Source organism: Pongo pygmaeus, chromosome 4 (genome assembly GCF_028885625.2).
Source record: "Pongo pygmaeus isolate AG05252 chromosome 4, NHGRI_mPonPyg2-v2.0_pri, whole genome shotgun sequence".
Classification (NCBI taxonomy): Eukaryota; Metazoa; Chordata; class Mammalia; order Primates; family Hominidae; genus Pongo; species Pongo pygmaeus.
Genome location: NC_072377.2, coordinates 181,973,945 through 181,997,936, shown reverse-complemented (window position 1 = coordinate 181,997,936; position 23,992 = coordinate 181,973,945). Strand labels below are relative to the sequence as shown.

The 23,992-nt window shown below is 55.9% G+C and overlaps 1 protein-coding gene across 6 annotated transcripts in view; it reads left to right on the top strand.

Annotated features, from left to right (window-relative positions):
* Nucleotides 1–12,530: 12,530 nt before the first annotated feature.
* The window catches only part of UNC5A (unc-5 netrin receptor A), a 69,861-nt gene continuing 58,399 nt past the window's right edge, over nt 12,531–23,992 (top strand). For 2 of the 6 annotated variants that reach the window (XM_054489576.2, XM_054489577.2), the window contains exon 1: nt 12,532–12,822. In XM_054489576.2, coding sequence (XP_054345551.1) covers nt 12,753–12,822 — 70 coding nt within the window. In that variant the 5' untranslated portion in view covers nt 12,532–12,752. Of the gene's footprint in view, nt 12,823–23,992 lie in introns of all 6 variants that reach the window. The other 4 variants (XM_054489575.2, XM_054489578.2, XM_054489579.2 and 1 more) reach the window with 4 other exon arrangements.

Here is a 23,992-nt window from a genome sequence, read left to right as displayed (position 1 = left end):
TCTTCAATCAGGTCTCTGCTGAAATGGCACCTTCTCAGAGGCCCTCCCTGGCCACACTTCCATAGAGATGCACTCCACTCCTCCTTTCTACCCCTCTCTCACTTTACCCACTTTATATTCTGCAGCCTCTGGAATTATCTTGTTGTTCTATTTGTTTGCTTACTTATTGTCAGTCTTTCTCCCACCTGCTACCCCCACTGGAGTACTTGGCTCCAAAAACACAAGGTCTTCCACATAGCTCAAGGCCTGACATAGAGCGGGGGGGGGGGGGGGGTCAATAAATACCTGTTGATTGAATGAATATCTGATGGACAGATGGGTGGGTGAGGGTGAGCGGGCCGTGCTCAGATGCTGATGTGACCTGCCCAAGGCCACACAGCTGGCACCAGCAACCAGGTGGGCTGAGCCCATGCCCTGTCCAGTCCTGCCTTCACTCTCTAATTGATTTCATGCCCCTTTAAAAAATAATAATAAACATGTGTCCTGTTATTCCCTTTAGGTTGGGAACTGGCGTGGAGCTCTGGTGGCTAAAGACCCTCCAGACTCCCAAGTCCCACCAGCACACACCCTGTGGCCTCGGGGCCACCTGCTCTAGCTGCTGGATGCACCTGACTTCAAAGCCCATTAAGCGGATCATTACGAGGTTAATAAAACCTGTTCCCCTACACCTGCACACGTCCGCCCTCGCCTGTGGCTGCTGCCCATCAGCTAGGTCTGCTCTCACTGTTGCCAGGAGCTGAGAGAGAGCGGGGCAGCCGTGCAGGTGAGCAGCCCCCAGGGAGCTGTTGTCACTCAGGCCCTGTCCCTCCAGGCTATCCTTTGAGGTGGGAAGTGGGAGGTGGCCTGTCTCTTTGAAGACCCTGCACCTGAGCCAGACCCTGTTGGGGGGCCTCTGAGGCTGGCAGGAGGCGGCCGCTACAGCGGGGCTGAGGCAGCCTCGCACACAGAGACCTGTCCTCTGTGAGCTGCGGTAGTCTCCGTGATGGAGGAGGGAAGGGGCCTGCTGTCACCCTGACCCACTCCAGGTACAGGGGGAATAGGGGCTGGGGCAGTGTTTGGGCAGTGGCAACAAGCCTGGGGTGGGGCAGGGTGGACCCCTGGGGCTGAGGGTCCACATTCAGGGGGTGCCCTGATACAGGTTCCAAGACGTTCCCAGCGTGGGGTCCTGAGGGCGGGGGAGGCTCCTCTCTTCATCCAGAAAAATTCCATCTGGATGAAATGTAACCGCAGAAAACATCAGCTAATCATGTGGTTAGTGAGGGGGAAAGACACACCGCTGAAGGAAGCATACAGCAAGAGACCAGATAGTAAAAATCTAGTGACTGATGCCAACATATAGACCTGCACCCATGGAGAGAAAGGCCCAGGAGGCCGCGCAGCAGACCCAGCCAGCGGCTTTCTCTCTGGAAAAACCAAGGATGTGAGGCGGGGTGATGTGCAGTCTTTTTTAAAAACACAAAATAATGTATTCATGTTTTATATGTAAGATTAAAAATTAATTTTTAAAGATATTCACCAAGGATATAATTTAGAGTGCGAGGGTCAGAGCTCGCCCTTGAAGGAAGGGAAAGGAGAGTGAGGAAAGGACAGGAGAGGGTCCCGGCCGCAGAGGAGACCCCCGGGGTGCTGAGCCGCTGCCCTGGGTCTGGTGCCTGGTGGACAAAACTGTGGTGCCGCCTGTCACCGCGGCGCCTTCTCTGGGACTGGACACCCCCAGCTATCTCCCAGGGCTTGACCTCCCTTGAAGCTTCCTCCAAGATCCCACCCTGAAGTGGCTGAGGTGGGCCCAGGAATTGGTTCCAGGACTCGGGGAGCGGCGCGGGGCAGGAGCCAGGCCCACAGAGAGCAAGCAGCGTTCCGCTTAGCTGATCCACGATGCCGGGGCTGCGACATCTCCGCTTCCGCCCAGAGTGACTGCGTCCGCAAGCTCATGCGAGGGGGGTTATTTTATTAACCAGATAGATTAAGCATCTCTCCTTCTAATTACCGGTTTAATTAACCTTGGCACACAGTACGTACCAGCCCCGAGGGACTGAGTCAGAATGGCTGCTCTGGGTGAACATCGCCCATCTGCTCTGCGCTAGCTCCAGCGGACTCTCAAGAGGCCAGGGCAGCAGACATTGAGGGCCAGGAGTCTGGTGGCACCAGGAAGGAGCGGAGGAAAATGTGGGCAGGGATTGTTGGAAACCTCACAAGAGAATCTTACCATGGGCGCCGGATTCCAACAAGGCTGCCTCTTCAGCAGCCCTCCTGCAACGACCTGAGCAGGGCTGACCCGACCTCAGAGAAGGGAGAGCCCGGGCCACCCTCCTTGGGTCTCCCAAGGGTCCGCAGGGTAGCCAGTGTGCCCTGTGCGAGCCTGGGAGGTAGAAGATGTGGATGGCGATGGTGGAGGTGCTGCTTCACATTCTCCAAGCCTCAGTCCCCTCATCTGTAAAATGGGCAGGGTGGTATCTAAGTCACAGGGCAATTTATGAGGTTTAATGAAGAGAACAGAAATTGAGATGCTTAAATTACATTCATTTGTTCATTCACTCGTTCAGCACATATTCCTGGAGTGTGCACTGTGTTGGCAAAAGTAAGGAATACGATGGAGAACAGGGAGAATTGAGAGACTGAGTGCTCTCGGAATTGACAATGTCTGCCTAAGGACCCCAGAGTCATAGCACGTGTGTGCACACGCACACGAGCACACACACATGAGTACACACACACAAGCACACATACACATATACGTGCGAGCACACACACAAGCACACATACACATGAGCATGCACACACATACACCTGAGCACACACACACGAGCACACACACAAGCACACATACACACGAGCACGCACACACAGATACACATGAGAACACACATATGAGCACACACACATACAGTGAGCATACACACACACGGCTTCTTCCTGAGCTGTTGCCCATGACACTCACACTCAGCACACACTTAGAAGATGCCTGCACGTACACACCTGCATGGAGACGTGTGTCTCCTTCACAGCCATGAACAGCACACACACTCATCTCAAAAACAACTCTACACCCACACGCATGCACGGGTGGCCATGTGTGAAGATGGCTGTGTGGCTCCTCTATTCTCAAGAAACATAAGGCCAAGATGTCACATTAATAAAAAACATGGTGTCCTGGTAAAGGTATATTTATTTATTTAAAATCTTATTAAAATCTTAACCTAGTCTCCTCTTCACTAATGCAGTGTTACTGGAGTCTCTTGATGATTGTGTGGGAGGGTGAAGAAGAGAGTGTGTGTGTTTGCATATGTGTGAGAGAGACTTTCTATTCATTTGTGTGTGGGGCATGCTAGTGTGTGGGCTGTGTCCAGGTGTGGCCTGTGTGTGTGTGTGCCTGGGAGCATGTGTATCCCTGCATGTGTGTGTACATGTCCAGGTGTGTGTGTGTGTGTGTGTGTGTGTGTGTGTGTATGACCCTGGGTGTGTTTGCATGTGTGAATGTGTGTGTGTGTTCATGTTGGGTGTGGGGTGTGTGTGTGTGCCCAGATGTGACTTGTGTGTGTGTGTATGTATTCAGTCTGGGTGTGGAATGTGTATATCTGTGTGTGCATGTCTGGGTGTAGGGTGTGTGTATGTGTGTTCAGTCCAGGTGTGGGGTGCATGTATATGTGTGTGTGTGCGTGTCTGGGTGTGGGGTGTGTGTGTGTGACTGTGTGAATGCCTTGGTGTGGAGTATATTTGTGTGTGCATGTCTGGGTGTGGGCTGCATGTATATGTGTGTGTGTTGCCTGTGTTTGTGTGTGTGCACATCCAGGTGTGGGCTGTGTATATGTGTGTGTGTGTTGTCTGTGTTTCTGTGTGTGCACATCCGAGTGTGAGCTGTGTATATGTGTGTGTGTGCTGCCTGTGTTTGTGTGTGTGCACATCCCGGTGTGGGCTGTGTATGTGTGTGTGTGTGTGTTGCCTGTGTTTCTGTGTGTGTGCACATCCAGGTGTGGAGTATTCGTTGTGCTCTTGTGCTTCCTAGGCCATTTGAGTAGTAAGAGTGTTTCTCGGCCTGTTTGTTACCATTGCCCCCATAAGGAGCCTTTGTAGACTTTTCATCCCTAGTAGCCCCCCTGAAATGTTAAGACCACAGATACACTGTATATCTGGTTATGCACTGTATGTGTGTATGTGTATATGTGTGTGTATATCTGTGTTTTAGAGACACAGATTTTTTTTTACCTGCCCTGGAATAACCAGCTTCTACCCTGCTCCTGGAGAAAGGAGACCCTCCCACAGACTGTTGAGAGTCCCTGCAGGGGAGCAAGGGTTTCTTTGCCTGGCCTCAGGGGTGTGACCACTCTCCTCCCACTCCTGGCCCATGTTGCATGCAGTGGTTCCCAGTCTTTAGGGCCCAGCTGGAAATCTCTTAAAACACAGCTGTCTGGGCCCCACCTAAAGATCCTGTCAGTAGACCTGAAGAGGGGTCTGACATCGGGGTTTCAGCAAGCTCCAAGGGTGTTCTGATACCCTGCCTGAAGTGGGGGTCTGGGGCTGAAGGGGGTTTTGAATCACCAAGGAGCCATCTAGTCTGAGGGAGGAGGGTCCGCCTAGAGACCTGACCTGGTCCTAGAGAACTCAAGACCCAGCTAGCCAGTCCTCCTTATGCCAGCACTACCCCAGGGCTGCCCCAGCGAGGCTTGCGGGAGCCTGGTGGCTGGACCAGAACCCTTCCCACTGCCTTAGGGCGTGGAGGAGGCAGTATGAGGGTGTGTTCTCAGGACCACGGTCATGCAGCGGGTGTCTGGGACAAACACTGTCCCAGGATGTCTGCAGTCCCATTTTCCACCTGTTTGATAAAGCCACAGATGCCCCACACACAAACCTGGGCCTCCCTTCTGTGGGTCCCAACCTTCTCCAATAGACTGGAGCTCCCATACCAATCCCAGGGTGGGTCTGGTAAGCAAGGCAGAGGTAAACTTCTGCCTCCTCTCCCAGCCCTCGGTTCACTGAGTCAAAGCTTACCTCTGTCCTGCCTACCAGACCCACCCTGGGATTGGCATGGCAGCTCCAATCCCCATTGGAACCCCATCTGGAAGTTGCCAGAGACCTGGTAGCAAAATCAATCAAAACCAGAGAACGCCTACCTGGCCCAGCTTTCTTTGGATGCCAAAGAAAGCTGTGTCTCTTTGGAGGGCTGGGCCAGTGCCAGGCCCCAGTGCTGGGTGTCTGAGCGATCAGAACACAGGGGACCAACTGATGCGGTGTGGGCAGAGCTCCAGCATGAGGCTGCAGGGGAGATGGGAGCCTGGAAGAGGGAGGCAGGGGCTGTGTGGTGGCCAAGGAGCAGGGTGGGGTGGGTGTAGAAGTGGCTCTGAGAGCGTGAGGGCACGAGAGAAGACCAGACAAGGGTGGATGAATGATGGAGATGGGCACAGAGATGGAGAAGAGTGGGGGTGGGGGATGCTGCAGTCTGGTGGGGAAGCAAGAAAGGCAGGCTTCTCCTTCTCTTAAGCTTTTAAAGGCATGAGAGCATCTTGCTAATTGTTCATCTCCCAGAGACGCTAATGAAATTAACTCTGCAAAATACTCATCAGGTCATCTGCAAAGGGCATGGTGCCAGGCTTCCACTTGGTCCAATCCCATCCTCCTCCTCCTCTGCTCCTGCCCCTTTCTGAGAATTCTCCACCCCCTCTTTTTCACATAGGCCCCTCAGCAGGGAACTGCTCTCCCAACCTGCCTGAGAGTGCCCAGCAGGAAAACTCGAAAAGGGGACTGTGTAGCCAGGGAGATCTCAGAGACAGATGTCACGGAGCTCACAGAACTGGGAAAGGTTGTTTCTGGGTGTGTGCGTGTGCGTGTGTGTGTGTGTGTTAACACATGCATCATAGGAGGATGTGTCTCTAATAAAACCATTTAGACTGAACATTCTTTCAATCACTCAGCAAACATTTCTGGAGCAGCTTCTAGGTTTAAATCCTTGTTCCATCTCTTACCAGCTGAGTGGCTTTTAGCAAGTTACAACCCCTCTCTGTGCCACAGTTTTTGTATCTACATAATGGGTACAATAATCACATCTGCTTCATAAGGGGCTGTGAGAATCGAAGGAGATAAACCAGGTACAGAGTTTAGTCCTGTCCTGGGCACCTGGAGAGTTCTCAAGAAATGCTGGGCGCTGTCCTTGGTCCTGGAGGCTCCAAGGCAGTGACATCCCAGTTCTTGTGCTGAGGCACAGCCAGGCCAGCCTTAAGGCCCAGGCATGAAGTGCTCAGTAGAACGGGGCAGCATGGAGGGTAGGCATGTGAACAGTGTGTGCAGGAATGGAGTGGGGAGATATGGAAGTGTCTGTACATGTATGTAACTGTACGAGGAACATGAGTGCCTGTACTGCTTGTCATCAGTTACCCGGTATGCACATGTGTGAGCTGGGTGTGGGAAGTGCATTTGCGTTGTGTTCGTTGTGGAGACTGAGCAGGTGCTGGCTTGCTGTGTGTGTGTTGGATTCAGAGCACGGGTGAGTGTTGGGGTTTGTGTGCAGAGGGGACAGGTCCAGATGTTGCTGGGGGTCCTTTGAAGGGGCTTATTTCTAGTTCTATCTCCTGTCTTATCCCTCACAAAGTAATCATTTCCTTTATGATCTGGCTCTCATTCCACCCCAACTTACAACTGGGAGGACATTTGTATCTTCTCCAACATGCTGCAGATTCCCCCGGTGGGTAGCATTGAGCCTTACAAATAGTAGTCAGTCATAAATGCTCACCCTGTAGATTTTTAATAAAGGATAATTCTATATTATTTTTCTTTTTTCTTTCCCTTTTTTAGAGATAGGGTCTTGTTCTGTCATCCAGGATAGTGTGCAGTGGCCTTATCATAGCTCATTGCAGCCTCAAACTCCTAGGCTTGACCAGTCCTCCCCACTCAGACTTCCAAGTAGCTAGAAAACAGGCATATGCCACCAATCCTAGCTCATTTAAAAAAATGTTTTAATACACAGGGTCTCTCTATGTTGCCCAAGCTGGCCTTAAACTCAGGGCCTTCAGCAATCCTCCCCCTTCAGCCTCCCAAAATGTTGTGATTACAGATGTGAGCCACAGCACCGAGCCCTCTATTTTGTTTTCAAATATAAATGACAAAAACCGCAAATGGGCTTAAACAGCTCAAAAGGGAATGTGTTGGCTGATCTAACTGAAGAATTCAGGGGTATCAGCAGCCTCAGAAGCAGGTGAATCTGAGGGCTTGAACAATGAACTAGGATTCTGCAACCCTCTCTTCTCCAGGCTCTGCTCCTCTCCACCCCAGCTTCAATCTCAGGCATGCCCTTTTATTGTGGTAGTGCTGCCAAGATCAGGTCATTTCTTTCCAGCTTCAAGTACAGCAAGAAAAGAAATTCTTTCTCTCCTTGTTCCAACAAAAGTCCCAGAAATGAGCCTCAATGGCCTGGCTTGGGTCATATGCCCATCTCTGAACCAATCACTGTGTTTCAGGGAACAGTGGTGCTGATTGGCCAGGCCTGGGCATTTGCTGTCTTTTGGAACTGGAGGGGGAGGGTCCGACCTGAATCTTGTGTGCTGATGGTGGGGAGGGGTGATCCTTCCAAAGAAAGACAGGAAGCTGCTTCCAGAAGACAGAAGCTGGATGCTGAGCAGTGGGCAGATGTGAACACTTGGACCAGAGCACCGACCATAAAGAGCCAATGGTCTTGGCCAGGCGTGGTGGCTCACGCCTGTGATCCCAACACTTTGGGGGGCAGACGCAGGCAGATGGCTTGAGCTTAGGAGTTTAAGACCAGCCTGGGCAACATGGTGAAACCCCTTCTCTACCAAAAACAACAACAACAACAACAAAAAAGCTGGGTGTGGTGACATGTGCCCGTAGTTCCAGCTACTTGGGAGACTGAGGTGGGATCACTTGAGCCTGGGAGGCAGAGGTTGCAGTGAGCCAAGACAGTGCCACAGCACTCCAGCCTGGGTGACAGAGCCAGACCCTATCTCAAAAAAGAGAGAGAGAGAGAGAAGGAAAGAAGAAAGAAGGAAGGAAAGAAGGAAGGAAAGAAAGAAAGAAGAAAGAAGGAAGAAAAGAAGGAAAGAAAGAAAGAAAGAAAGAAAGAAAGAAAGAAAGAAAGAAAGAAAGAAAGAAAGAAAGAAAGAAAGAAAGAAAGAAAGAAAATCCAATGTCTTGCTTAAGGGTCTCCAAGAGCATGTCCTGCTTGCTGAACTAATTTCCTGATCAATTGGGTTATTTGTCTGGTAGATTGGAGCAAAGCTGGAAGCTCATGATTCTAGGGCTCTGCTAAGTCTTTCCATTTATTTCTGTGGGTGCAGCAGTGAGATGTGAGCTGAATGACGGTGTGGTCAGAGGCTTCCTGAGTGGACAAAGGAACAGCTGGTTTATTGCCCCAGTGCAACATGCAAGTTGATCTCGAGTGGGGCACCTCTGGGCTCTGTCCTTGGTCCTGCCTGCAGCAACCTGTTTAGTAAGGACTTTGTTGAAAGTATATGTGACTTCCTAATGTCATCTGAGAATGACAGAAGCAGAAGAAAATAGCAAATACCCTCCCTAACAGCAACCACATCCTGAGAGGGCTCCATATGGGAAAGAGGGATTAGATGTAATATGATGGAATATAATTGGGATGAATTTAAGTGTCTGCATTTAATTGCAGAAAACCAGCGACCTAAAGGGTAGGTGAGGAACACCCAGTTGTTGATAGTACCTACGGCAAAGACCTAGGACAATGTCCCTCAAAGTGTGATCAGTCTTCAGACCATTGGCAGCAGCAGAAACATCTTGTAGGTATTACAGGGCATGGTAAAAGCAGATTCTTAGACCCCTCCCCAGACATCCTGGATCAAAATCAGGATAGGCAGGACATGGAAATTTATACTCCAAGCAACTCATAGGAACTTCTGTGCATGTTCAAGTCAATGATGGCCTCAGCACAGGGTCTGAGCTGCCCAGGTCCAGGGGATATTAGCAGTGCGATGTCACTGACCGACAGCTGATTAGGACTCCTCTTGTGCATCAGGCCTTGATGGCAGGACACCTGCCAACCCCTTCAGGAGATGCTTTCAGGGAGCAGTCTCACCACAGAACAGCTACAGGGTGTCTGGGTGGCGAGACAGGGGCCCAGAGCCCTGCTGCCATGCCAGTTCTGAAGCAGAACTGTTTGCCCTGAAAATTCAGGATAGACCAAGACTTCATCTTCTGAAGAAAAATTTGCCTGAGTAACAGAAGCAAAGGAGGCTGGAGCTCTCAGGAGTCCTCTTCCCATCTGGCCATCCTACCTTAGGGTCTGAGACAAACCCTTTCCTGGCAGCTCTTCACCATGGATTCTTAAGAAGAGTTCCAGTGAGACACCTACTCCCCCTTTCTGCAAGGGCACCCCTCCTCCTTCTCCTGACATGACTCTGAGCATCACTTGGAAGGGAACAGTTCAGCTGAGGCCTGGGTGACTAAAAGGAACCAGCCACGTGAAGATCTGGGGACAGAGTATTCTAGGAAGAAAGGCAAATGGGAAGGCCTGGAGGTGGGATGAGCTTGGATGCTGGAGAAACAAAATGAGGGGTTGGGGGGCCTTATGGCCAGGGCCTAGGCAGAGTTGAAGAGGAAGGCAGGGGCCAGATCCTGCTGGGACCACAGGCTGTGCAGGCACTCATGCTACTCTCCACCTATTTCAGCTCTGCCTTCCAGGCACGAGGTGGGATTATACTTCCTGGTCCTCTTGGGTGGGACTGTGGGGCTGGTTCTGGCCAATGGATTGTGACCAGACATGATCCATTGTGTCTGGGCTGAGCCATTGATAGCTGGTGGGTGTACCTCTGGAGTGGCTGCTGTCAGGCTGGGTCCTCAAGTGAGGGTGACCTGGAGTCGTAGACCCATGATGGACAAATGAGAAACCTTTGTTGATTTAAGTCACTGAGATTCAGGGACTATTTGTTACGACATCCCCTAATCTATCCTGACTCTTACATAGACCATTCCATTCTGGCTGAAGAGAGAGGGGCAAGAAAAGAAGTGAACAAAGCAGCCAACTGAGCAGAAAAGACCCTTCCTTTCCTGTATCTCAAACCTCATTTCCCAAATTCAAATCCCAGAGTAGAAACTGTAGCAGGAGGAAAGATGAGGACATGGACGTTGAAATCAAACCTCCCAAGGATGCATCTTAGCTACCACTGCAGTCTATTGAATAAGGTTGGCCCTGAGCAATCAGGCACTTCCTCTCCCTATGCCTCAGCTACTGCATCTGCATAATGGGGATAATAATGTTTCTTTAACAGGACTGCATGTGAGGATCAAGCCAAATTATAAATGTATGCAAGGACGTAGTGGTGTCCAGCATACTTTTTTTTTTTTTTTTGAGACGGAGTCTTGCTTTGTTGCCCAGGCTGGGGTGCAGTGGCATGATCTTGGCTCACTGCAACCTCCGCCTCCCAGGTTAAAGCAATTCTCCCTGGCTCAGCCTCCTGAGTATCTGGGATTACAGGCACCCACCACCACATCTGGCTCTGTGTGTGTGTGTGTATGTATGTGTGTGTGGGTGTGTGTGTGTGTATTTTTAGTAGAGATGGGGTTTCGCCATGTTGGCCAGGCTGGCCTCAAACCCCTGACCTCAAGTGATCCACCCGCCTCAGCCTCCCAAAGTGCTGGGATTATGGTGTGACCCACCACACCCAGCCATCCCTTTAGACACAGCATACACTATTATAATGTCATCTTATGCCCCAGCCCTCAATCCTGCTCCTTCATCCTCAACCACCAGCCTCCAGTGCCCAATCCCCAGTTCCTAATCATCTCCCCTACACCATGGGCCCCAAGGGCAGATCCTGCTGCTGACTCACCTGTCCCACCCACCTCTTTCCTGCAGAGGCTGAAGAGGGGTGTTATGGTGCCAACAGGAGCAGCCTGGGCACACACTGCTCCTACACACACACACACACACACACACACACACACACGAGACATGTGAGTAGATCAGGCCCTGACACCGTGTACATTCAAACAGCCCCGAAAGCAGAGTTCCCAAACCAGAAGGTGGTGGACATTTTCCCCTGGGCTCACATGAAGTCTAAAAAAATTATTTTTTACTAGTTAAAAATTTTAAATCAGAATATTTCACATACGACGGCTTCTGTTGAAAATTTGGAAGATGCGGCTATACTGTGCCCCGGCAGAAGAGGCAGCTGTCCCTTGAGATGGGATCCTTGTGCCCTGTCCCCAGCACTGCCCTTTGCCTCCCTGGTGATGGAGCCCAGCTTCTGTATGGTTGCCTCTGGAGCTTTAGCTGGTGTTTTTTATAGTAGACTTAAGAGGAAAGCAAAACATTTTTCATAACCCTTCTCTATCAAAAGTGGGAAACAAAAGACAGACCGAGAGAGGGCCTCGTGTCTCAAGAAATATAGGAGAGCTCATATCTCTTTGTGGAAGCAAGACCATTCCTAATATCGCCTAGGCTGCAGCGCCAATTTATATTATCGACCGGCCCCGTAGGCGTTTGAGTTTGCGACCCTGCCCTCACCCTGCTGATTCCCCTCCCGACCCAGACTAGGACCCTCTCTTTTTCCGATCACTCCCCCCAGGCACACCGCGCGCGGCTGTCATTTCCTTTCTCCTTCAAGGCAGCCCTCTGTTTATTTTAACCTGATTAGGGAATGGGGGTGGGGCGAGGAGACTCCAGCAGCGGTCACTGCTGGAGGCTCCAGGAGACGACGTGACTTGACCAAGGTCACAGAGCTAGAAGGTGAAGTCGCCTAGACCCTACCCCCGGTCTCCCTAGCTGCCAAAGCCCAGCTCGTTCCTTTACGCCCACGTCGCGGGCGCCGTGCGCTCTCGGGGCTCAAACACCGCGCGCCCAGTCGGGTGCGCTGCGCCTGAAGGTTGTTTTCCTTCGGCGAACGGCGCCGAGGGGTTAGGGAAACCTTGGGTCATGGTGTGAGGCGCGCCCCTGGAATCCACCAGGCTGCGAGGCTGGGACTGTGGGTGTCCCCGAGTCTGGCCTGACAGCTCTGGTGGCCAGGGCACCTCTGCGCGCGGGCCAGGGCCCCGGCGCTCTCCCGCAGTCCCCTAACCAAGCCGCGGGCTGGCAGCGTACGGCGGCGCCCGGACGGCCCCGGAGCGCGGCCGCGAGGAAAGGGCGGGGGAGAGGACTGCAGCGGAACCTGCCCGGGGCACCCCTGCCCTGGGCGGCTCTCCGCAGGTTGGCGCCGCGCCGGGGTCGCCGCAGCCCTGGGCCCCTCCCGGGCCACCTGTGCGCAGACTGGCGGGCCCGCGAGAGCCCGGATCCGGAGCACCGATCCACTCCGGGTTTCAGACTCCTGCCCCTGTCCCTGGAGACCGCGCGGGGCGGTGGGAGGCCTCCACGCCCACCACCCCAAGCCCCTCCCTGGGGGAGCCTCAGGCATCGCCCAGAGGGATTCCCGGTGCTGGGGGTGGCCCGCGCGCGCTGCGCGGGCGGCCCGGCCCCTCCTTCCTTCCCCCGCCCCTCCCAGCCGCCGCCCCGCTCCGTCGCTCCAGTCCGGGTTTTGCGGCGCCCACCGGCCCGCTCTCCGGCTGCGGGCTCCGCGGCGCGGCTGGCTCGGTGCGCGGCGCGGCTGGCGCTGCGCTCCGCCCCGGCTGCATTGCTGCGCTCCGGTGCCCAAGGGAGCCACGCGCCGCGTGCGCCCGGCAGCCGGCCGCCCGGAGGCAGCGCAGTCCGCTGGCATGGGCCCCGGGGGCGCCCCGAGCTGGGGCTCCGGGCTGAGGCGCTAAAGCCGCCCTCCCGCCCGCGGGGCCCCGCGCCCGGCCCGCCCGCGGCCATGGCCGTCCGGCCCGGCCTGTGGCCGGCGCTCCTGGGCATAGTCCTCGCCGCCTGGCTCCGCGGCTCGGGTGAGTCACGCCGCGCGCGCTCTGGGGAGGCTTGCGGGGGACCGTGCGCGCGAACGCTCGCTGTTCTGGGGGTCCCTGACCAGCGCTGCTAGACCCGGCTGGGAGCCCCCCGAGGCCAAACTTTGCGAGGCGGGACGCGGGGGGCTCTTCTTGCTGCTGCGCAGCTTCCCCGCGCGCTCTCCCTGAAGCCTGGGTTCTGCCAAGTCCAGGAGCAGCTGTCAGCGCGCGGGGCTGGCGAGTGTAGACACCCGACGCCTCCGGGTGGGGGAAGTTTGCTGGTTGCCTGGGCCCTGAGCAGGGCTGGGGGTTTGGATCAACCCCAGGGAGCCTGACTTTGAGGATTCGGATTCGAAGATTAGAGGGTTTTGAGCCTATCCCAGTGCCCAGGAAATGGGGGGTGCGGGGAGCCGTTAAGATACCTCTTCCCGGTAGCATCTGCCCTAAACAGCCACTCACAATCTCCCAGCTTGGCACCTGGCCTCTGCCCACGTCCAGAACACAGTGTCCTCCTCTGTCCCCGCCACACACGCTCGCACACGCACACACTCAGGCGTGGAGGCGCATACACCAGCCCCCAGTCCTTGCAGCCAGCACAGTCAAAGCGCCGCGGTCCCGGTGGCCGGGGCTGTGGCTCCTGGCCTCCCTGGTGCGGGGGCCAGAGTTGTGTGTGGTTGGTCCGCCAGCTTCCCCTTCTTCCTTAAACTCCATAGCCTTTCTTGGTCCGTGCATGCCCCATTGGTCACCCTAACCCACTGCTAACTCAGCCCTCAGCCCACCTCATTCCCTTGGGAGGGGGCTTGGGGGGAGGAAGTTCCCCTGCATCCTTTGTCTGCTCTCCCTGAGCCTTCACCTAGGCTGAGCTGTGGGGGCCTCCTGATCTCTGCCCCCCGATCTCTGCCCCCCATGCACTTAGCTGAGCTGAGCGTATGTGTCTGTGGTGGTGGGGGGTGGGTGCCATTTGTGTGGTCAAGGGGGCTTGAGGCTTACCCTGGCAATTCTCGATTCTTGCTGCCCCTAGAACCTGGGCGGTTACTCCCCAGCCTGGCCAGGCCGCTGCTTATAACAGAGGTGTTGGAAGGGAGCATTGGGGTTTCTGAGCTGCCAAACCAGATTGATCAGAGATCAATGAGTGAGAGCTCAGGGGCCAGCCTGATGATTGAGGCTGATGGCTGTTTCCTTAAAGGGTGTCTCTGCGCAGCGCATCCTGCACCCGCCACTGCCTGACCTCCCGCCCCATCCTGCCTCCTCTGTACCCCTCTCTACTCCATCCCACCCCCTCTATCTCCCTTCTCCATCAGCACCCCTCTTCTTCCCCAGGGCCTCTCCTTCTAATCCTGACCAAGCTGAGAGGCTGAACTGCTGTTGGGTGTGTGTCCGTGTCCCCCACATGTGTGTGTTAGGGGCATGTGTGCACCTCTGCAGATGAGCACTCAGATGCAGGTTGCACTGTTGTCCATGATGAGGTGGGGGTATTAGTGACCCACACACAGGTGGGGTGTTGCCCGACACCCAGTAGGTACCCTGGAAATGTTTTCTGAGTTGATGCTTGTGAGGGCTGTGTGGTCATAGCTGCATGTCGCCCACGTGAGCACGTGTGAAGGCTGTGGGTTGACATGTGTGCCCGGGTAACGAGGGGGGTTGGCATGCTGTGTGCAGCGTTGGTATGTGTGTGCCCCGATAAACGTGTGTGATGACCAGCATGCCGCACGTGTGTGACGGCTGTGTGCACTTGCACAGGTGAGCGTGTACAGATAAGGGGGCACAGGTACCGGTGAATCAGGGTGCTGCAGCCTGGAGCGGGGGTTGCCACATGGACTCCTCAGGAGGCTGTGGGGTGGGGAAACTGCATCCCTAGTTGGCAGGGCATCTGTTGAGGCCTGGCCCCAGGTTGCCCAGGGAGTTGGCAGGTGGGCACAGGTGCTGCAGGGGCTGAGGCAGAACCTGCCCCAAGGCATCAACTCCGCCCCTGGGCCGGCGGGAGGAGCTCCTGAAGGCCATGGGGTGGGGAGGGGCTGGCCCTACTTCTTTGGGACCCCCTTCCCCCTGTGCCCCAAAGGCACTGGGCACATGTGGACGCCCAGGCAGGCTGGCCCTGCGGTGACCCCGACTCCTCCCTGGCTGCCTTTTGCCTCTGTGGCAACAGCCTCCGGTGAAAAATGTGTCTGTGAGCCGCTGAGGGAGGGATGGCCAGCGGGCAGCAGGGGGCGCCGGGGGCCAGTGCAACCGACTGCAGCCGCCTGCTCCCCAGGCCACGCGCCCAGCCTCTATTGCTGGACATCACACAAAAGCCTGTCCCTCCAGCACGCTTGCACCTGCAGGCCCTCTCTGTGCCCGCGCACGCAAGCACCCATCTGTCTCACAGGATTTTCCCTCTCAAACCCCGTCACACGCAGCTGGCATGCACACCCCCACCCTGCCCCTGTGGTTTCCCTGTCACCCAGACCTCTGCAGTCTTGAGCAGGAGGGACTTGGGAGCTGGCTCCCTTGAAGAGGGGGCTGAGGGGTGCCATGCTCTGGCATTGCCGCATTGCCCAACCTTACCCCAACCATCTAGCCTGGCTCTTCCTTCTCAGACCCCATCCCCATACTTAGGGCTGACCTAGGACTCGTCTGTCCACCCCCACACTTGGGAGAATGCAGCTGGCTGAGGGGGTCTTAATACTCCAGGGCTAGGAGATACCCTGCTCCTGCTCGCCCTGCCTTGCGGGTGGGGTGGCCTGGGCTTTGGGGCCCCTAGGTCCCCCCAGGGGAGAGCTGGTCCTCTTGCTGCCTGCCTGCTCCCCACTTGCCTGCGTTAGGAGGGGGGGCTTCTCTCAGGAACCAGGGATAGGCATTGATCCAGGTACCAAGCCCACAACCAGAGGTCACGGCCCTGGTTCCCAGGAGCAACCAACTTTGGCCTCAGCCAAGGGCCAGAGAGCCCCTGTCCTCACAACCGTTCTTCCTGCCTATTGCTGCTCTGGGCCCAGACCCGCAGGCTGGAGCTCTGAGGCTTCAGAAGGCAGGAGCCTGCCCTGAGCTTGGGGTGGGGCTCCCCTGCTCTAGTGCTGGGCCTAGCTGCCACTTGGGAACCTGTTGTCCACGCACATGCATGCGGGGCCTCCTGTTCTAGGTCACCCCTCTCCCGATGCCCCATCCTCCCAAGGGCCCTGTCGTCCCCTCCTCCTATTCTCCCAGCCTGGGGCTGGAAGCCTTAGCGTCTCCCTTGCTTCTCCCTTCTCTCTCACGCTTCACATCTAATATGTCACCAAGTCCTCCAGCTCAGGCCTACTTGTGACATTGCTCATGTCTCTCGACTTCTTTGTCTTGCTCCACTCCTTTCTCCCTCACCTGGACCACTGCAGCAGCCACCATCACCCATTCCCCTCGGGCCTCCTCCACTCAGACTAAGGCATCCCCTGGCATCCAGGCTGGAAATCTGCTGGAAAGCTTTCGGTGACTCCCGGTGCCTGCAGGTCAATCTAAACCTTGAGCCCCCTTGGGCCCTTAGGAAAATACCTTCCTCCCTCGTCATCACCCCACATCAGCTCTGGGCTGGTCTATCTGGAGGTCAGGTGCCCTCCCTGGCTCTGACTGCTGGTGGGGTGGGCACCCCCAGGCAAGCTCCGGCTTCCAGACTGTAGCTCCCTTGCCTTGCAAAGCCTCGTGCCACTGACCCCGCCAGCATGCCCCCCACCCAACACCCCAACGTTGGCTCTGTCCAGACCTGGGACACACCCCTTTGCTGCTGCCGATCCCTGCATTGTGAAGCCCGCAGCTTCAGTCCAGCCCCTCCCAAAGGCCTCCCACCTCCTCCCCTGCAAAGGGGTCCTGGCATACTGATGTGCTTTGGGTGGGCTAAAGAAAGACTGAGGTACTGAGTCCTCAGCCCTGGGGAAGCTGCCAGAAGCCTCTGACCTGAGCCTCCTCCTTCTCCTCCAGTGCCTCCCTCAGGTATTGCCATTGTTTATGGCGCGGTGACCCTGTTCTCCGCCCCAACTTGCTCCGAGTCACTGCCAGCCAGGTGCTGTTTCTCTTCATTTCCCCGTTTTGAGTTTGGGCTCTCTGTCCAAGCAGGGAGGGCTGCTATTGCTGGGGACAGGGAGAGATGTTTGCTCTGCCCCTCTCAGCAACCACCCCATCCCTGTCCCTGAACACGGACTGCCATGCTCCAGGGAGGCTGGAAACAGCCTCCTGTCAAGGGTGGGGACCGGGAAAACTAGGCCCCATCCTGGGGTGGGGGATGTAGTGCCCCAGCCACATGTATGGACAGCAAACCAGCTCACATTGGTGCATGCCTGTGGGCCACTCACGCAAGTCGTATGCCCATGTCTGTTGAGTAGGAACCCCCATCCCCACCCTGGCATGGATTTTCCCAGAGTGAATGTTTTCTTGAGCAAATGGTGTCATTCACAGAGTCACGTCAAGACGTGGGCTGCTCTGCACAGCTCCTACGTGGGGTGGGACTCCTGGTTCCTGAGGCTGAGCCCCAGGGCCCAACCACGCTCAGACAGGAGCTCAGCTTCCTGCAATCAGTTCCACCAGCCCACCCCTTCGTTCCTTGTCTGCTCCTGTGGGAATGGCATTGAAGGGTCCTCCTGCCTTCTGGGGAGTCTCACCCTGTATTCTTGCCAGGTGAAGCAGAAAGGACAGGGTAAGCTTACGAGGCAGTCAGGGCCAACTTCCAACCCAAGCCTCGTGTCCTTGGACAAGCAACTTGCAGTCCCCAGCCTGTTTCCACATTGATAGAATGGGTCATGCTTGCTTTCTGGGGTTATAGTAACAGATTGATGGGCAATGTGGAGAGGGCACTCAGGGTGAACCCCGACACCTAGTAGGTGCCATAGCTTGTCTGTCTCCTTGCTCTGTGTTCCTTCGCATTTGTGGGGGGATGGCATGACTTGGGACAGAGGTGGGGACTTAAGCGACATCAGGGCCCGAGCCCAGACACAGGAGAAAAATGCGTCTCAGTGTGAGCTGCTTCATTTCCCACTGCCCCAGGCCCAGGCAGTGGCCCCTTCTGGTTGGAAGAAGCGTCCCCCCTCCCCCGCCATTGACACATACACCACCCACTGCAGGGACTTAGGCCTGATTCAGACATCAGTGCTTCCAATGCACAAGGGGCAGTTGTTTGGAGGTTCTGAAGATGAAGATTTGGGCTCAGCTTGTCATGCAACTGTGTGTTGATGATCATCTCTGACTCTCGAGACATGGCACAGAGTGGGGCAGGAGCCCTGAACAGAACAAAATTCTAGTCCTCTCTCTGCTATTTGATTGCTGTGTGATCTTTTAGACAAATCATTTAACCTCTCTGGGCTGTTTGCCTCTCTGTATACTAAAGGGTGTAGTATATCCAATGATGCCTGTATTGGAGCCTGGGGTGGACTCCGCACTCAGCAGCAGGCTCCCCCAGGAACTGCTCACACCTGCCCAGCACCTGCCACAGACATCAGCCGCCCTGGCAGGGGCTGCCTGCATCGCTGGAGAGCCAGGTGGCTGCTGGGGCAGAGCCAAAAGTGGTTGTGAGGCAGAGCTGGGGACTGTGAGTCCCAACCCCTAGGCCAGGAATTGAGGGCCCACCTCTGCTGGCAAATACCTCCTATGTCAGAAACAGGCCTTCTCAGGACGCCCAGAAGGTCAGGGTCCCAGTGCCCAAGGCCCACCCCCTTCCTGGGCACTGATGTCAGGTGCGACAGGCAGCTTCAGACCCCAGGGGCCCAGAACCCCAGGCACATGGAGGAGGTAGTGAAATGGGTGAGTTGGCAAGCTCTGTGGCTGGGTTTGGACCAGTACTAGGGTGAGGCCAGGCAGGTGCCTAGGCACAAAGGTAGGGCCAGCCCCCAAGAGTGCACGCCTCCTGGCCCTGCATCCAGCTCCTCCCTGCACGGCTTCAGTTTCCTTGTCTGTACAACGGACTCAAAATAACCGACCTCCTAGGATTTTGTGCAGATTAGACGGGCTGAAGCGTGTCAGTGCTGGCACATAGTGGGCACTCAATACATGTTAGCAATTGATGATGACATGGCAGAGGACTGTTCAGTCCTCTCCTTCGGGAAGTGAGGGAGTCCTTGGCTGTCTTTGTGGAAGATGGTGCAGCTGGGGAACCAGGCGGGAGGGAAAAGGCCTGGGGTGAGCTTCCCATTCTGGGCTGGGGACAGGCCTGGCTTCCTTTTTGTTTCTTGTCATGCAAGGGCAAGTGGTCCTTGACTGGCCCTCCCAGCCCTGTTTGAGGTGGGAGAGGGGGAGCCGCACAGAGCTCTGGGAGGTCTGAGTGGCAGCTGCTCAGCCCCAGAGTAACTGGGAAAGGGGAAGTTTTAGGTACCATTTTGATGGGGGAGGGGCCCTGAGGCCCCTGCTTCTGTGCTGTGGTGGGAGCGCCAAGGGCCAGCCGTCACCCTGACTGGTGGGGCCCCCAGAGCCGGGTCTCTCCCACACTGCGATATCAGAGCTGTGTCCGTCTGGAAGGCGCAGGGTCACCTTGAGCTCCAGGCAAATATGTAGCTGAGATGGGGAGGGGGTGGGGGGAAGGCCGGGGGAGTCTGTCTAGATTGACAGCACCTGAAGCGCCTTGGGGAGGGAGGTCCGGACCCTGCATCCCACCTCTGCCCTATGTGTCCCCAGCCAGGGCGGCAGGTGGAACTCCCGTGCCCCAGGCCAGCAGGTCCAGTGGAGAGGCTGTGGGGGTCTAGGGGAGTACTCCCTGAATTAGACTCTACCCCTCCTAATCGGGGCAGGGACCCAGTGGAGCCGAGGGGCCAGTGGTTTTTCCTAGGTCTGCATCTTTCCAGCACCGCCCCCCACCCCGCCCACCGCCCCCCCAAACAAATGTGCCCGTCACTGGCGGGTAGCAGCCCCTCCTCAGCGCGTGTCTCTGGCTTCGGCAGTCCCAGCCCGGCTGTCTAGGTAGCTTGGTACGCGGGGCCCTCAGGCCGGCGGATCTGCGGGGCACGTGAGCTGCCGTGGGGCGCGGGTGCCCGAGCCCACGGCAGCCGGGGCCGAGGGGCTTCGCCATTCGCCGCGGCGCCCGTCGGGCGGGGCTGCGGGAGGCTCACGCCAGGGGACGTCCAGGCCGGGGGTGGGTGTCGCGGGGCAGCCGGGTGCGGGGTAATTAACGCGGTGCAAACTCCGGCGGCCAAGCCGGGAAGGGGCGGGATCCCTCCGCCCGCCAGCCCGCCCGCGGCCGCCCGCCGGATTAGCGGCTCTTTGTTCGGGGCCTGTTAACAAGTTCCTGGCTGAGCGCTCGGCTGCCGCCCGGGGAGCGGGCGTCCAGCCTCCGGGCACCGCCGCGCGGCCGCCTCCGCCCCGCCTCCGTGCTGTAGCCCAGCTGCAGCCCCTGCCCCTGCCCGCCCTTCCCGGGTCCCCTGAGAAGTGGGTGGGCGCAGGGCTTCTCAGGCGATCTTGTGCCTGGGGCTTCCGAAGACCCCGGGCTGATCTCGCTGCCAAAGGGAGGAGAACGTCCCCATAACCCAAGCACCTCCTGCAGGCCGGGGCTTCCGATGCACCGGTGTCGCCATTCCCGTTTTACAGATGAGGCCGAGCACCGACTTGCCCCAGGTGCCGACTGTCCTCTGCAGGCTGGGGCTCCACTCCAGCCCCTGGCACCCAAATGCATTCTCCTTCTGCTAAGAGCAGAGACTGTGTGGCGGGAAGAGGAGGAGCCCCTGGGGGCTATAGACTGTTTACGTTTTTTATTCTTTATTAACTTGCTGATGGTAGTAATCTGGGCTCCGCCTACATCATCTGATCAAAACCTCAGGACAACCTACAGGTGGGTGAGGTTAGCTCCATGCGTCAGATGAGGACACATATCAGGGGAGGTCACACCGCAGGAAGTGGCAGAGCTGGGACCTTACTGGGCAGCTACTGCTCCGCCCGATCTCCCCCACCACACACCACACCCACCTTGTGGGCTCTCCTGTGTGGCTGTTTACTGCCAGGGCCTCTCTGGTATCCTATGGACTTGATGGGAGAAAGTCCAGAGACCCCGATTCTCTGTGTGGCCTCAGGTGAACTCCCTCACAGCCTGAAGCCCACTCCCCATCCCCATGCTGCCTCCTGACCCCACCTAGTGTGCTTCCAGCCTGAGAATGGCTGCCCAGGCCACCAGATGTTGATTATGAACTTCGTCTCGTGGTGTTGGCTTTCCTCTCCTGTAGCCCTGAGCTTTAAGCCAAAGGGACTTGCCCGGGCCACACATCTTCAGGCGACTGGGACTGTTCAAAACCACTTTCTTATAATGAGGGGGACTCTTTCCCAGTAAGCTCCCCAAATGGTTCTGGGCCCTTCCTTCTGGGGCCGCACAGGATGGGGGAGCCCCTTTCAGTTATTTAAGACAGGGCTCCCACCTGGCCACATCTGCCCCTTTCCTGGCCAGCCCTCCCCAGCCCTCTCAGCTGCTCCTCATGAGCATGGCTCCAAGCCCGAATCCCAACCCCCCACATCTTTGTTACCTGTCTCTGGGTGGTGGCCCAATTGTCACAGCCTCCTCAGCCCTGGGAGCTCACCACACTGTGCCACAATGCCCCAGCTTGAAGTGACATAGGACACTAAGTGTATCTGTTGCAAATATTGGAACCCAACTCACACTGGCTTAAGGAAAAAAAAAAAAGAAGAAGAAGGAGACCATAGTGGCACATGGAACTGAACTCAGGGGTGGCTGTGGCTTCAGGCATGGTTGTATCCAGGGAGAACAGTATGGCCAAGATCCTTCCCTCATCTCTGCTCTTGGGGATTTGGCACCACTCTCCAACAGCCTCTTCCCTCTATCCCAAGGTAGCTGCCAGGAGCTCCTGGGACTACATCCTTACAGGCCCAGGCTCCGCACGGGATAGGGGAGAAGAGCACATCTCTGCCCTCCACCATCCAACAGATGTCCAAGTCTTCCATCATTGGTCCACCTCCAGTGCCCTGCCCAGTTGTGTGAGCCAATCACCATAGCCAGGGGTATGATTGTGCAGATTAGGTTGGGCCGGAGCTACCGAGGCCATTGTCCTGTTGTTACCCAGGCTATTTGCTGCTCCTCTCAGCTTCTTGTCCACCAAGAAGGGTGGGCACAATCATCCTCAGATGTCATCAGCACATTTTGCCAGGTATTAAATAAGCATACTGAATAGCACCAAGCACAGCCTGTGGCTCAGAAGTAAAGTGGGATCTGGAGCAACACTATTTTATCAGCAGCATTAGAAAACACAGCTGGCCAGGCCGGGTGCAGTGGCTCACACCTATAATCCCAGCACTTTGGGAGGCCGAGGCAGGTGGATCACGAGGTCAGGAGATCGAGACCATCCTGGCTAACACGGTGAAACCTTGTCTCTACTAAAAATACAAAACGTTGGGCTGGGCACGGTGGCTCACTCCTGTAATCCCAGCACTTTGGGAGGCCGAGGCGGGTGGATCACGAGGTCAGGAGATCGAGACCATCCTGGCTAACATGGTGAAACCCCGTCTCTACTAAAAATACAAAAAATTAGCCGGGCATGGTGGCGGGCGCCTGTAGTCCCAGCTACTCGGGAGGCTGAGGCAGGAGAATGGCATGAACCTGGGAGATGGAGCTTGCAGTGAGCCAAGATTGCGCCACTGCACTCCTGCCTGGGTGAGAGAGTGAGACTCCGTCTCAAAAAAAAAAAAAAAAAAGAAAGAAAGAAAAAAAAAAAGAAAACAAGGCTGGCCATTCAGCAGGTTTTGCCTCCCCTTCATTGTGCTGTCATCTGCTCATATATCTGCATTTGGCCATCTAAGATATTTTATCAGGCGCCTGGCTGGAATCCAGACACGCTGTGTTTCTAGTCCATCCTTAATCTACCGTGGGACAGTAACCCCATAATAAGGGGAGCTGGTCTGGCGTGTCTGGTCCATGGGGATCCCAGCAGGCCTCTCACAGTCCCTCCTTCCTTTGCTCATCTGCAGCTATTGAGAAGCTCTTCTAGAACGGTGCCTGGAGTTTGCATAAGGCTCATTGGGCTGTGGCACCTCCAGTGGATGTTTGTTAGGTCTTGTATCTGGTCCAGCTTTCATTCCAGTCTTAGTGAGGTGTTCTGGGGGCCCCTTCATCCCAGCAGCAGTGCCCAGGTGAGCTAGGTAAGTGTTTCTCTTGGCCTGGTTCTTTTCCAGCTGCAGAGCCTGCTCTTTAAGCTTCTGTTCCTTCTCTCAACAACCCAGTCTTCCGCCAGTGCTTCTTCTTTCCTAAATTTGTGAGAATAGTTTTTTTCTTGCTTGCCTTGAAAGAACCCTAAGTGATACATTCACCAAACCAAACTTTCTTCCTTATGATGACTAGACTACAGCTCCTGCCCCACAGCCGCCGGCATGCCACTTTCTCAGAGGTCAGCAGCAGGGATCAGCTCTTCTGGGCTCCTTCCTCCAAGCCCCGCCCCTGCCCTGTGTTTCTCTGACATTGCCCACAGCCTCACACCACTGCACCTGTGCTCCGCTTCCGAGCGTGGTTCCTCCATCCATGCCTCTCACCTGTGGCTTGTCCTTGGTTTCGGGCCATCTTTCTATGTTGGGCATGTCTGGTCAGAGTCTGAGCCTACCTACCTGGATATCTTGTAGTTGCCCTGGCACTTTTCTAGGGACCTTCCTTCTCCAATTCCTTTAGGATCACACAACCAGAGGTCCATTTTTGAGACCCACTTCGTCTTCTCAAGACCTCTTTCCTTTCAGACCCCTGGCTCCACTGGAGGCCCATCTTTGGTGTGAATTCCTGAAGTCCACCACCCAAATGCCAGGACGCCTTGAGAGTGGTCAGCATTCTGCCTCCCCCCACAACAGTGTGGTGTCCTGTCGAATGGTTAACAGTTGGCTCTTCAGGCAGGCTGGGGGACTAATTTGCCAATTTCCGTGGTGTAAATACTCCCCCCCACGGCCTATAGCAAGCCACCAGTGTGATGTCAACTGGCTTACAAAATTCTAGAAATTGTAGTGATTGGCTGTCCTGAGCCAGGACGAGCTGGCTGCATACAGCACTGCTCCTGACCAAGGTCACTCCCAGCCCTCTGAAGTGACTGCAGGCAGGGAGTGGACAAAGGCATCTGAGGCCTTCCCCTGCAGGACCTATTGACTTCCCAGGCTGGGAGGGGCAGCTTCCGTCCTGGACTTTAGACTCTGGGAGGTCGGAAGGTAGAGAGTCAGCTAGGACCTGGGAGGACTGTGCTTAAGAGCCAGGGCTCTGATGTGGATTAGAATCCTGAAC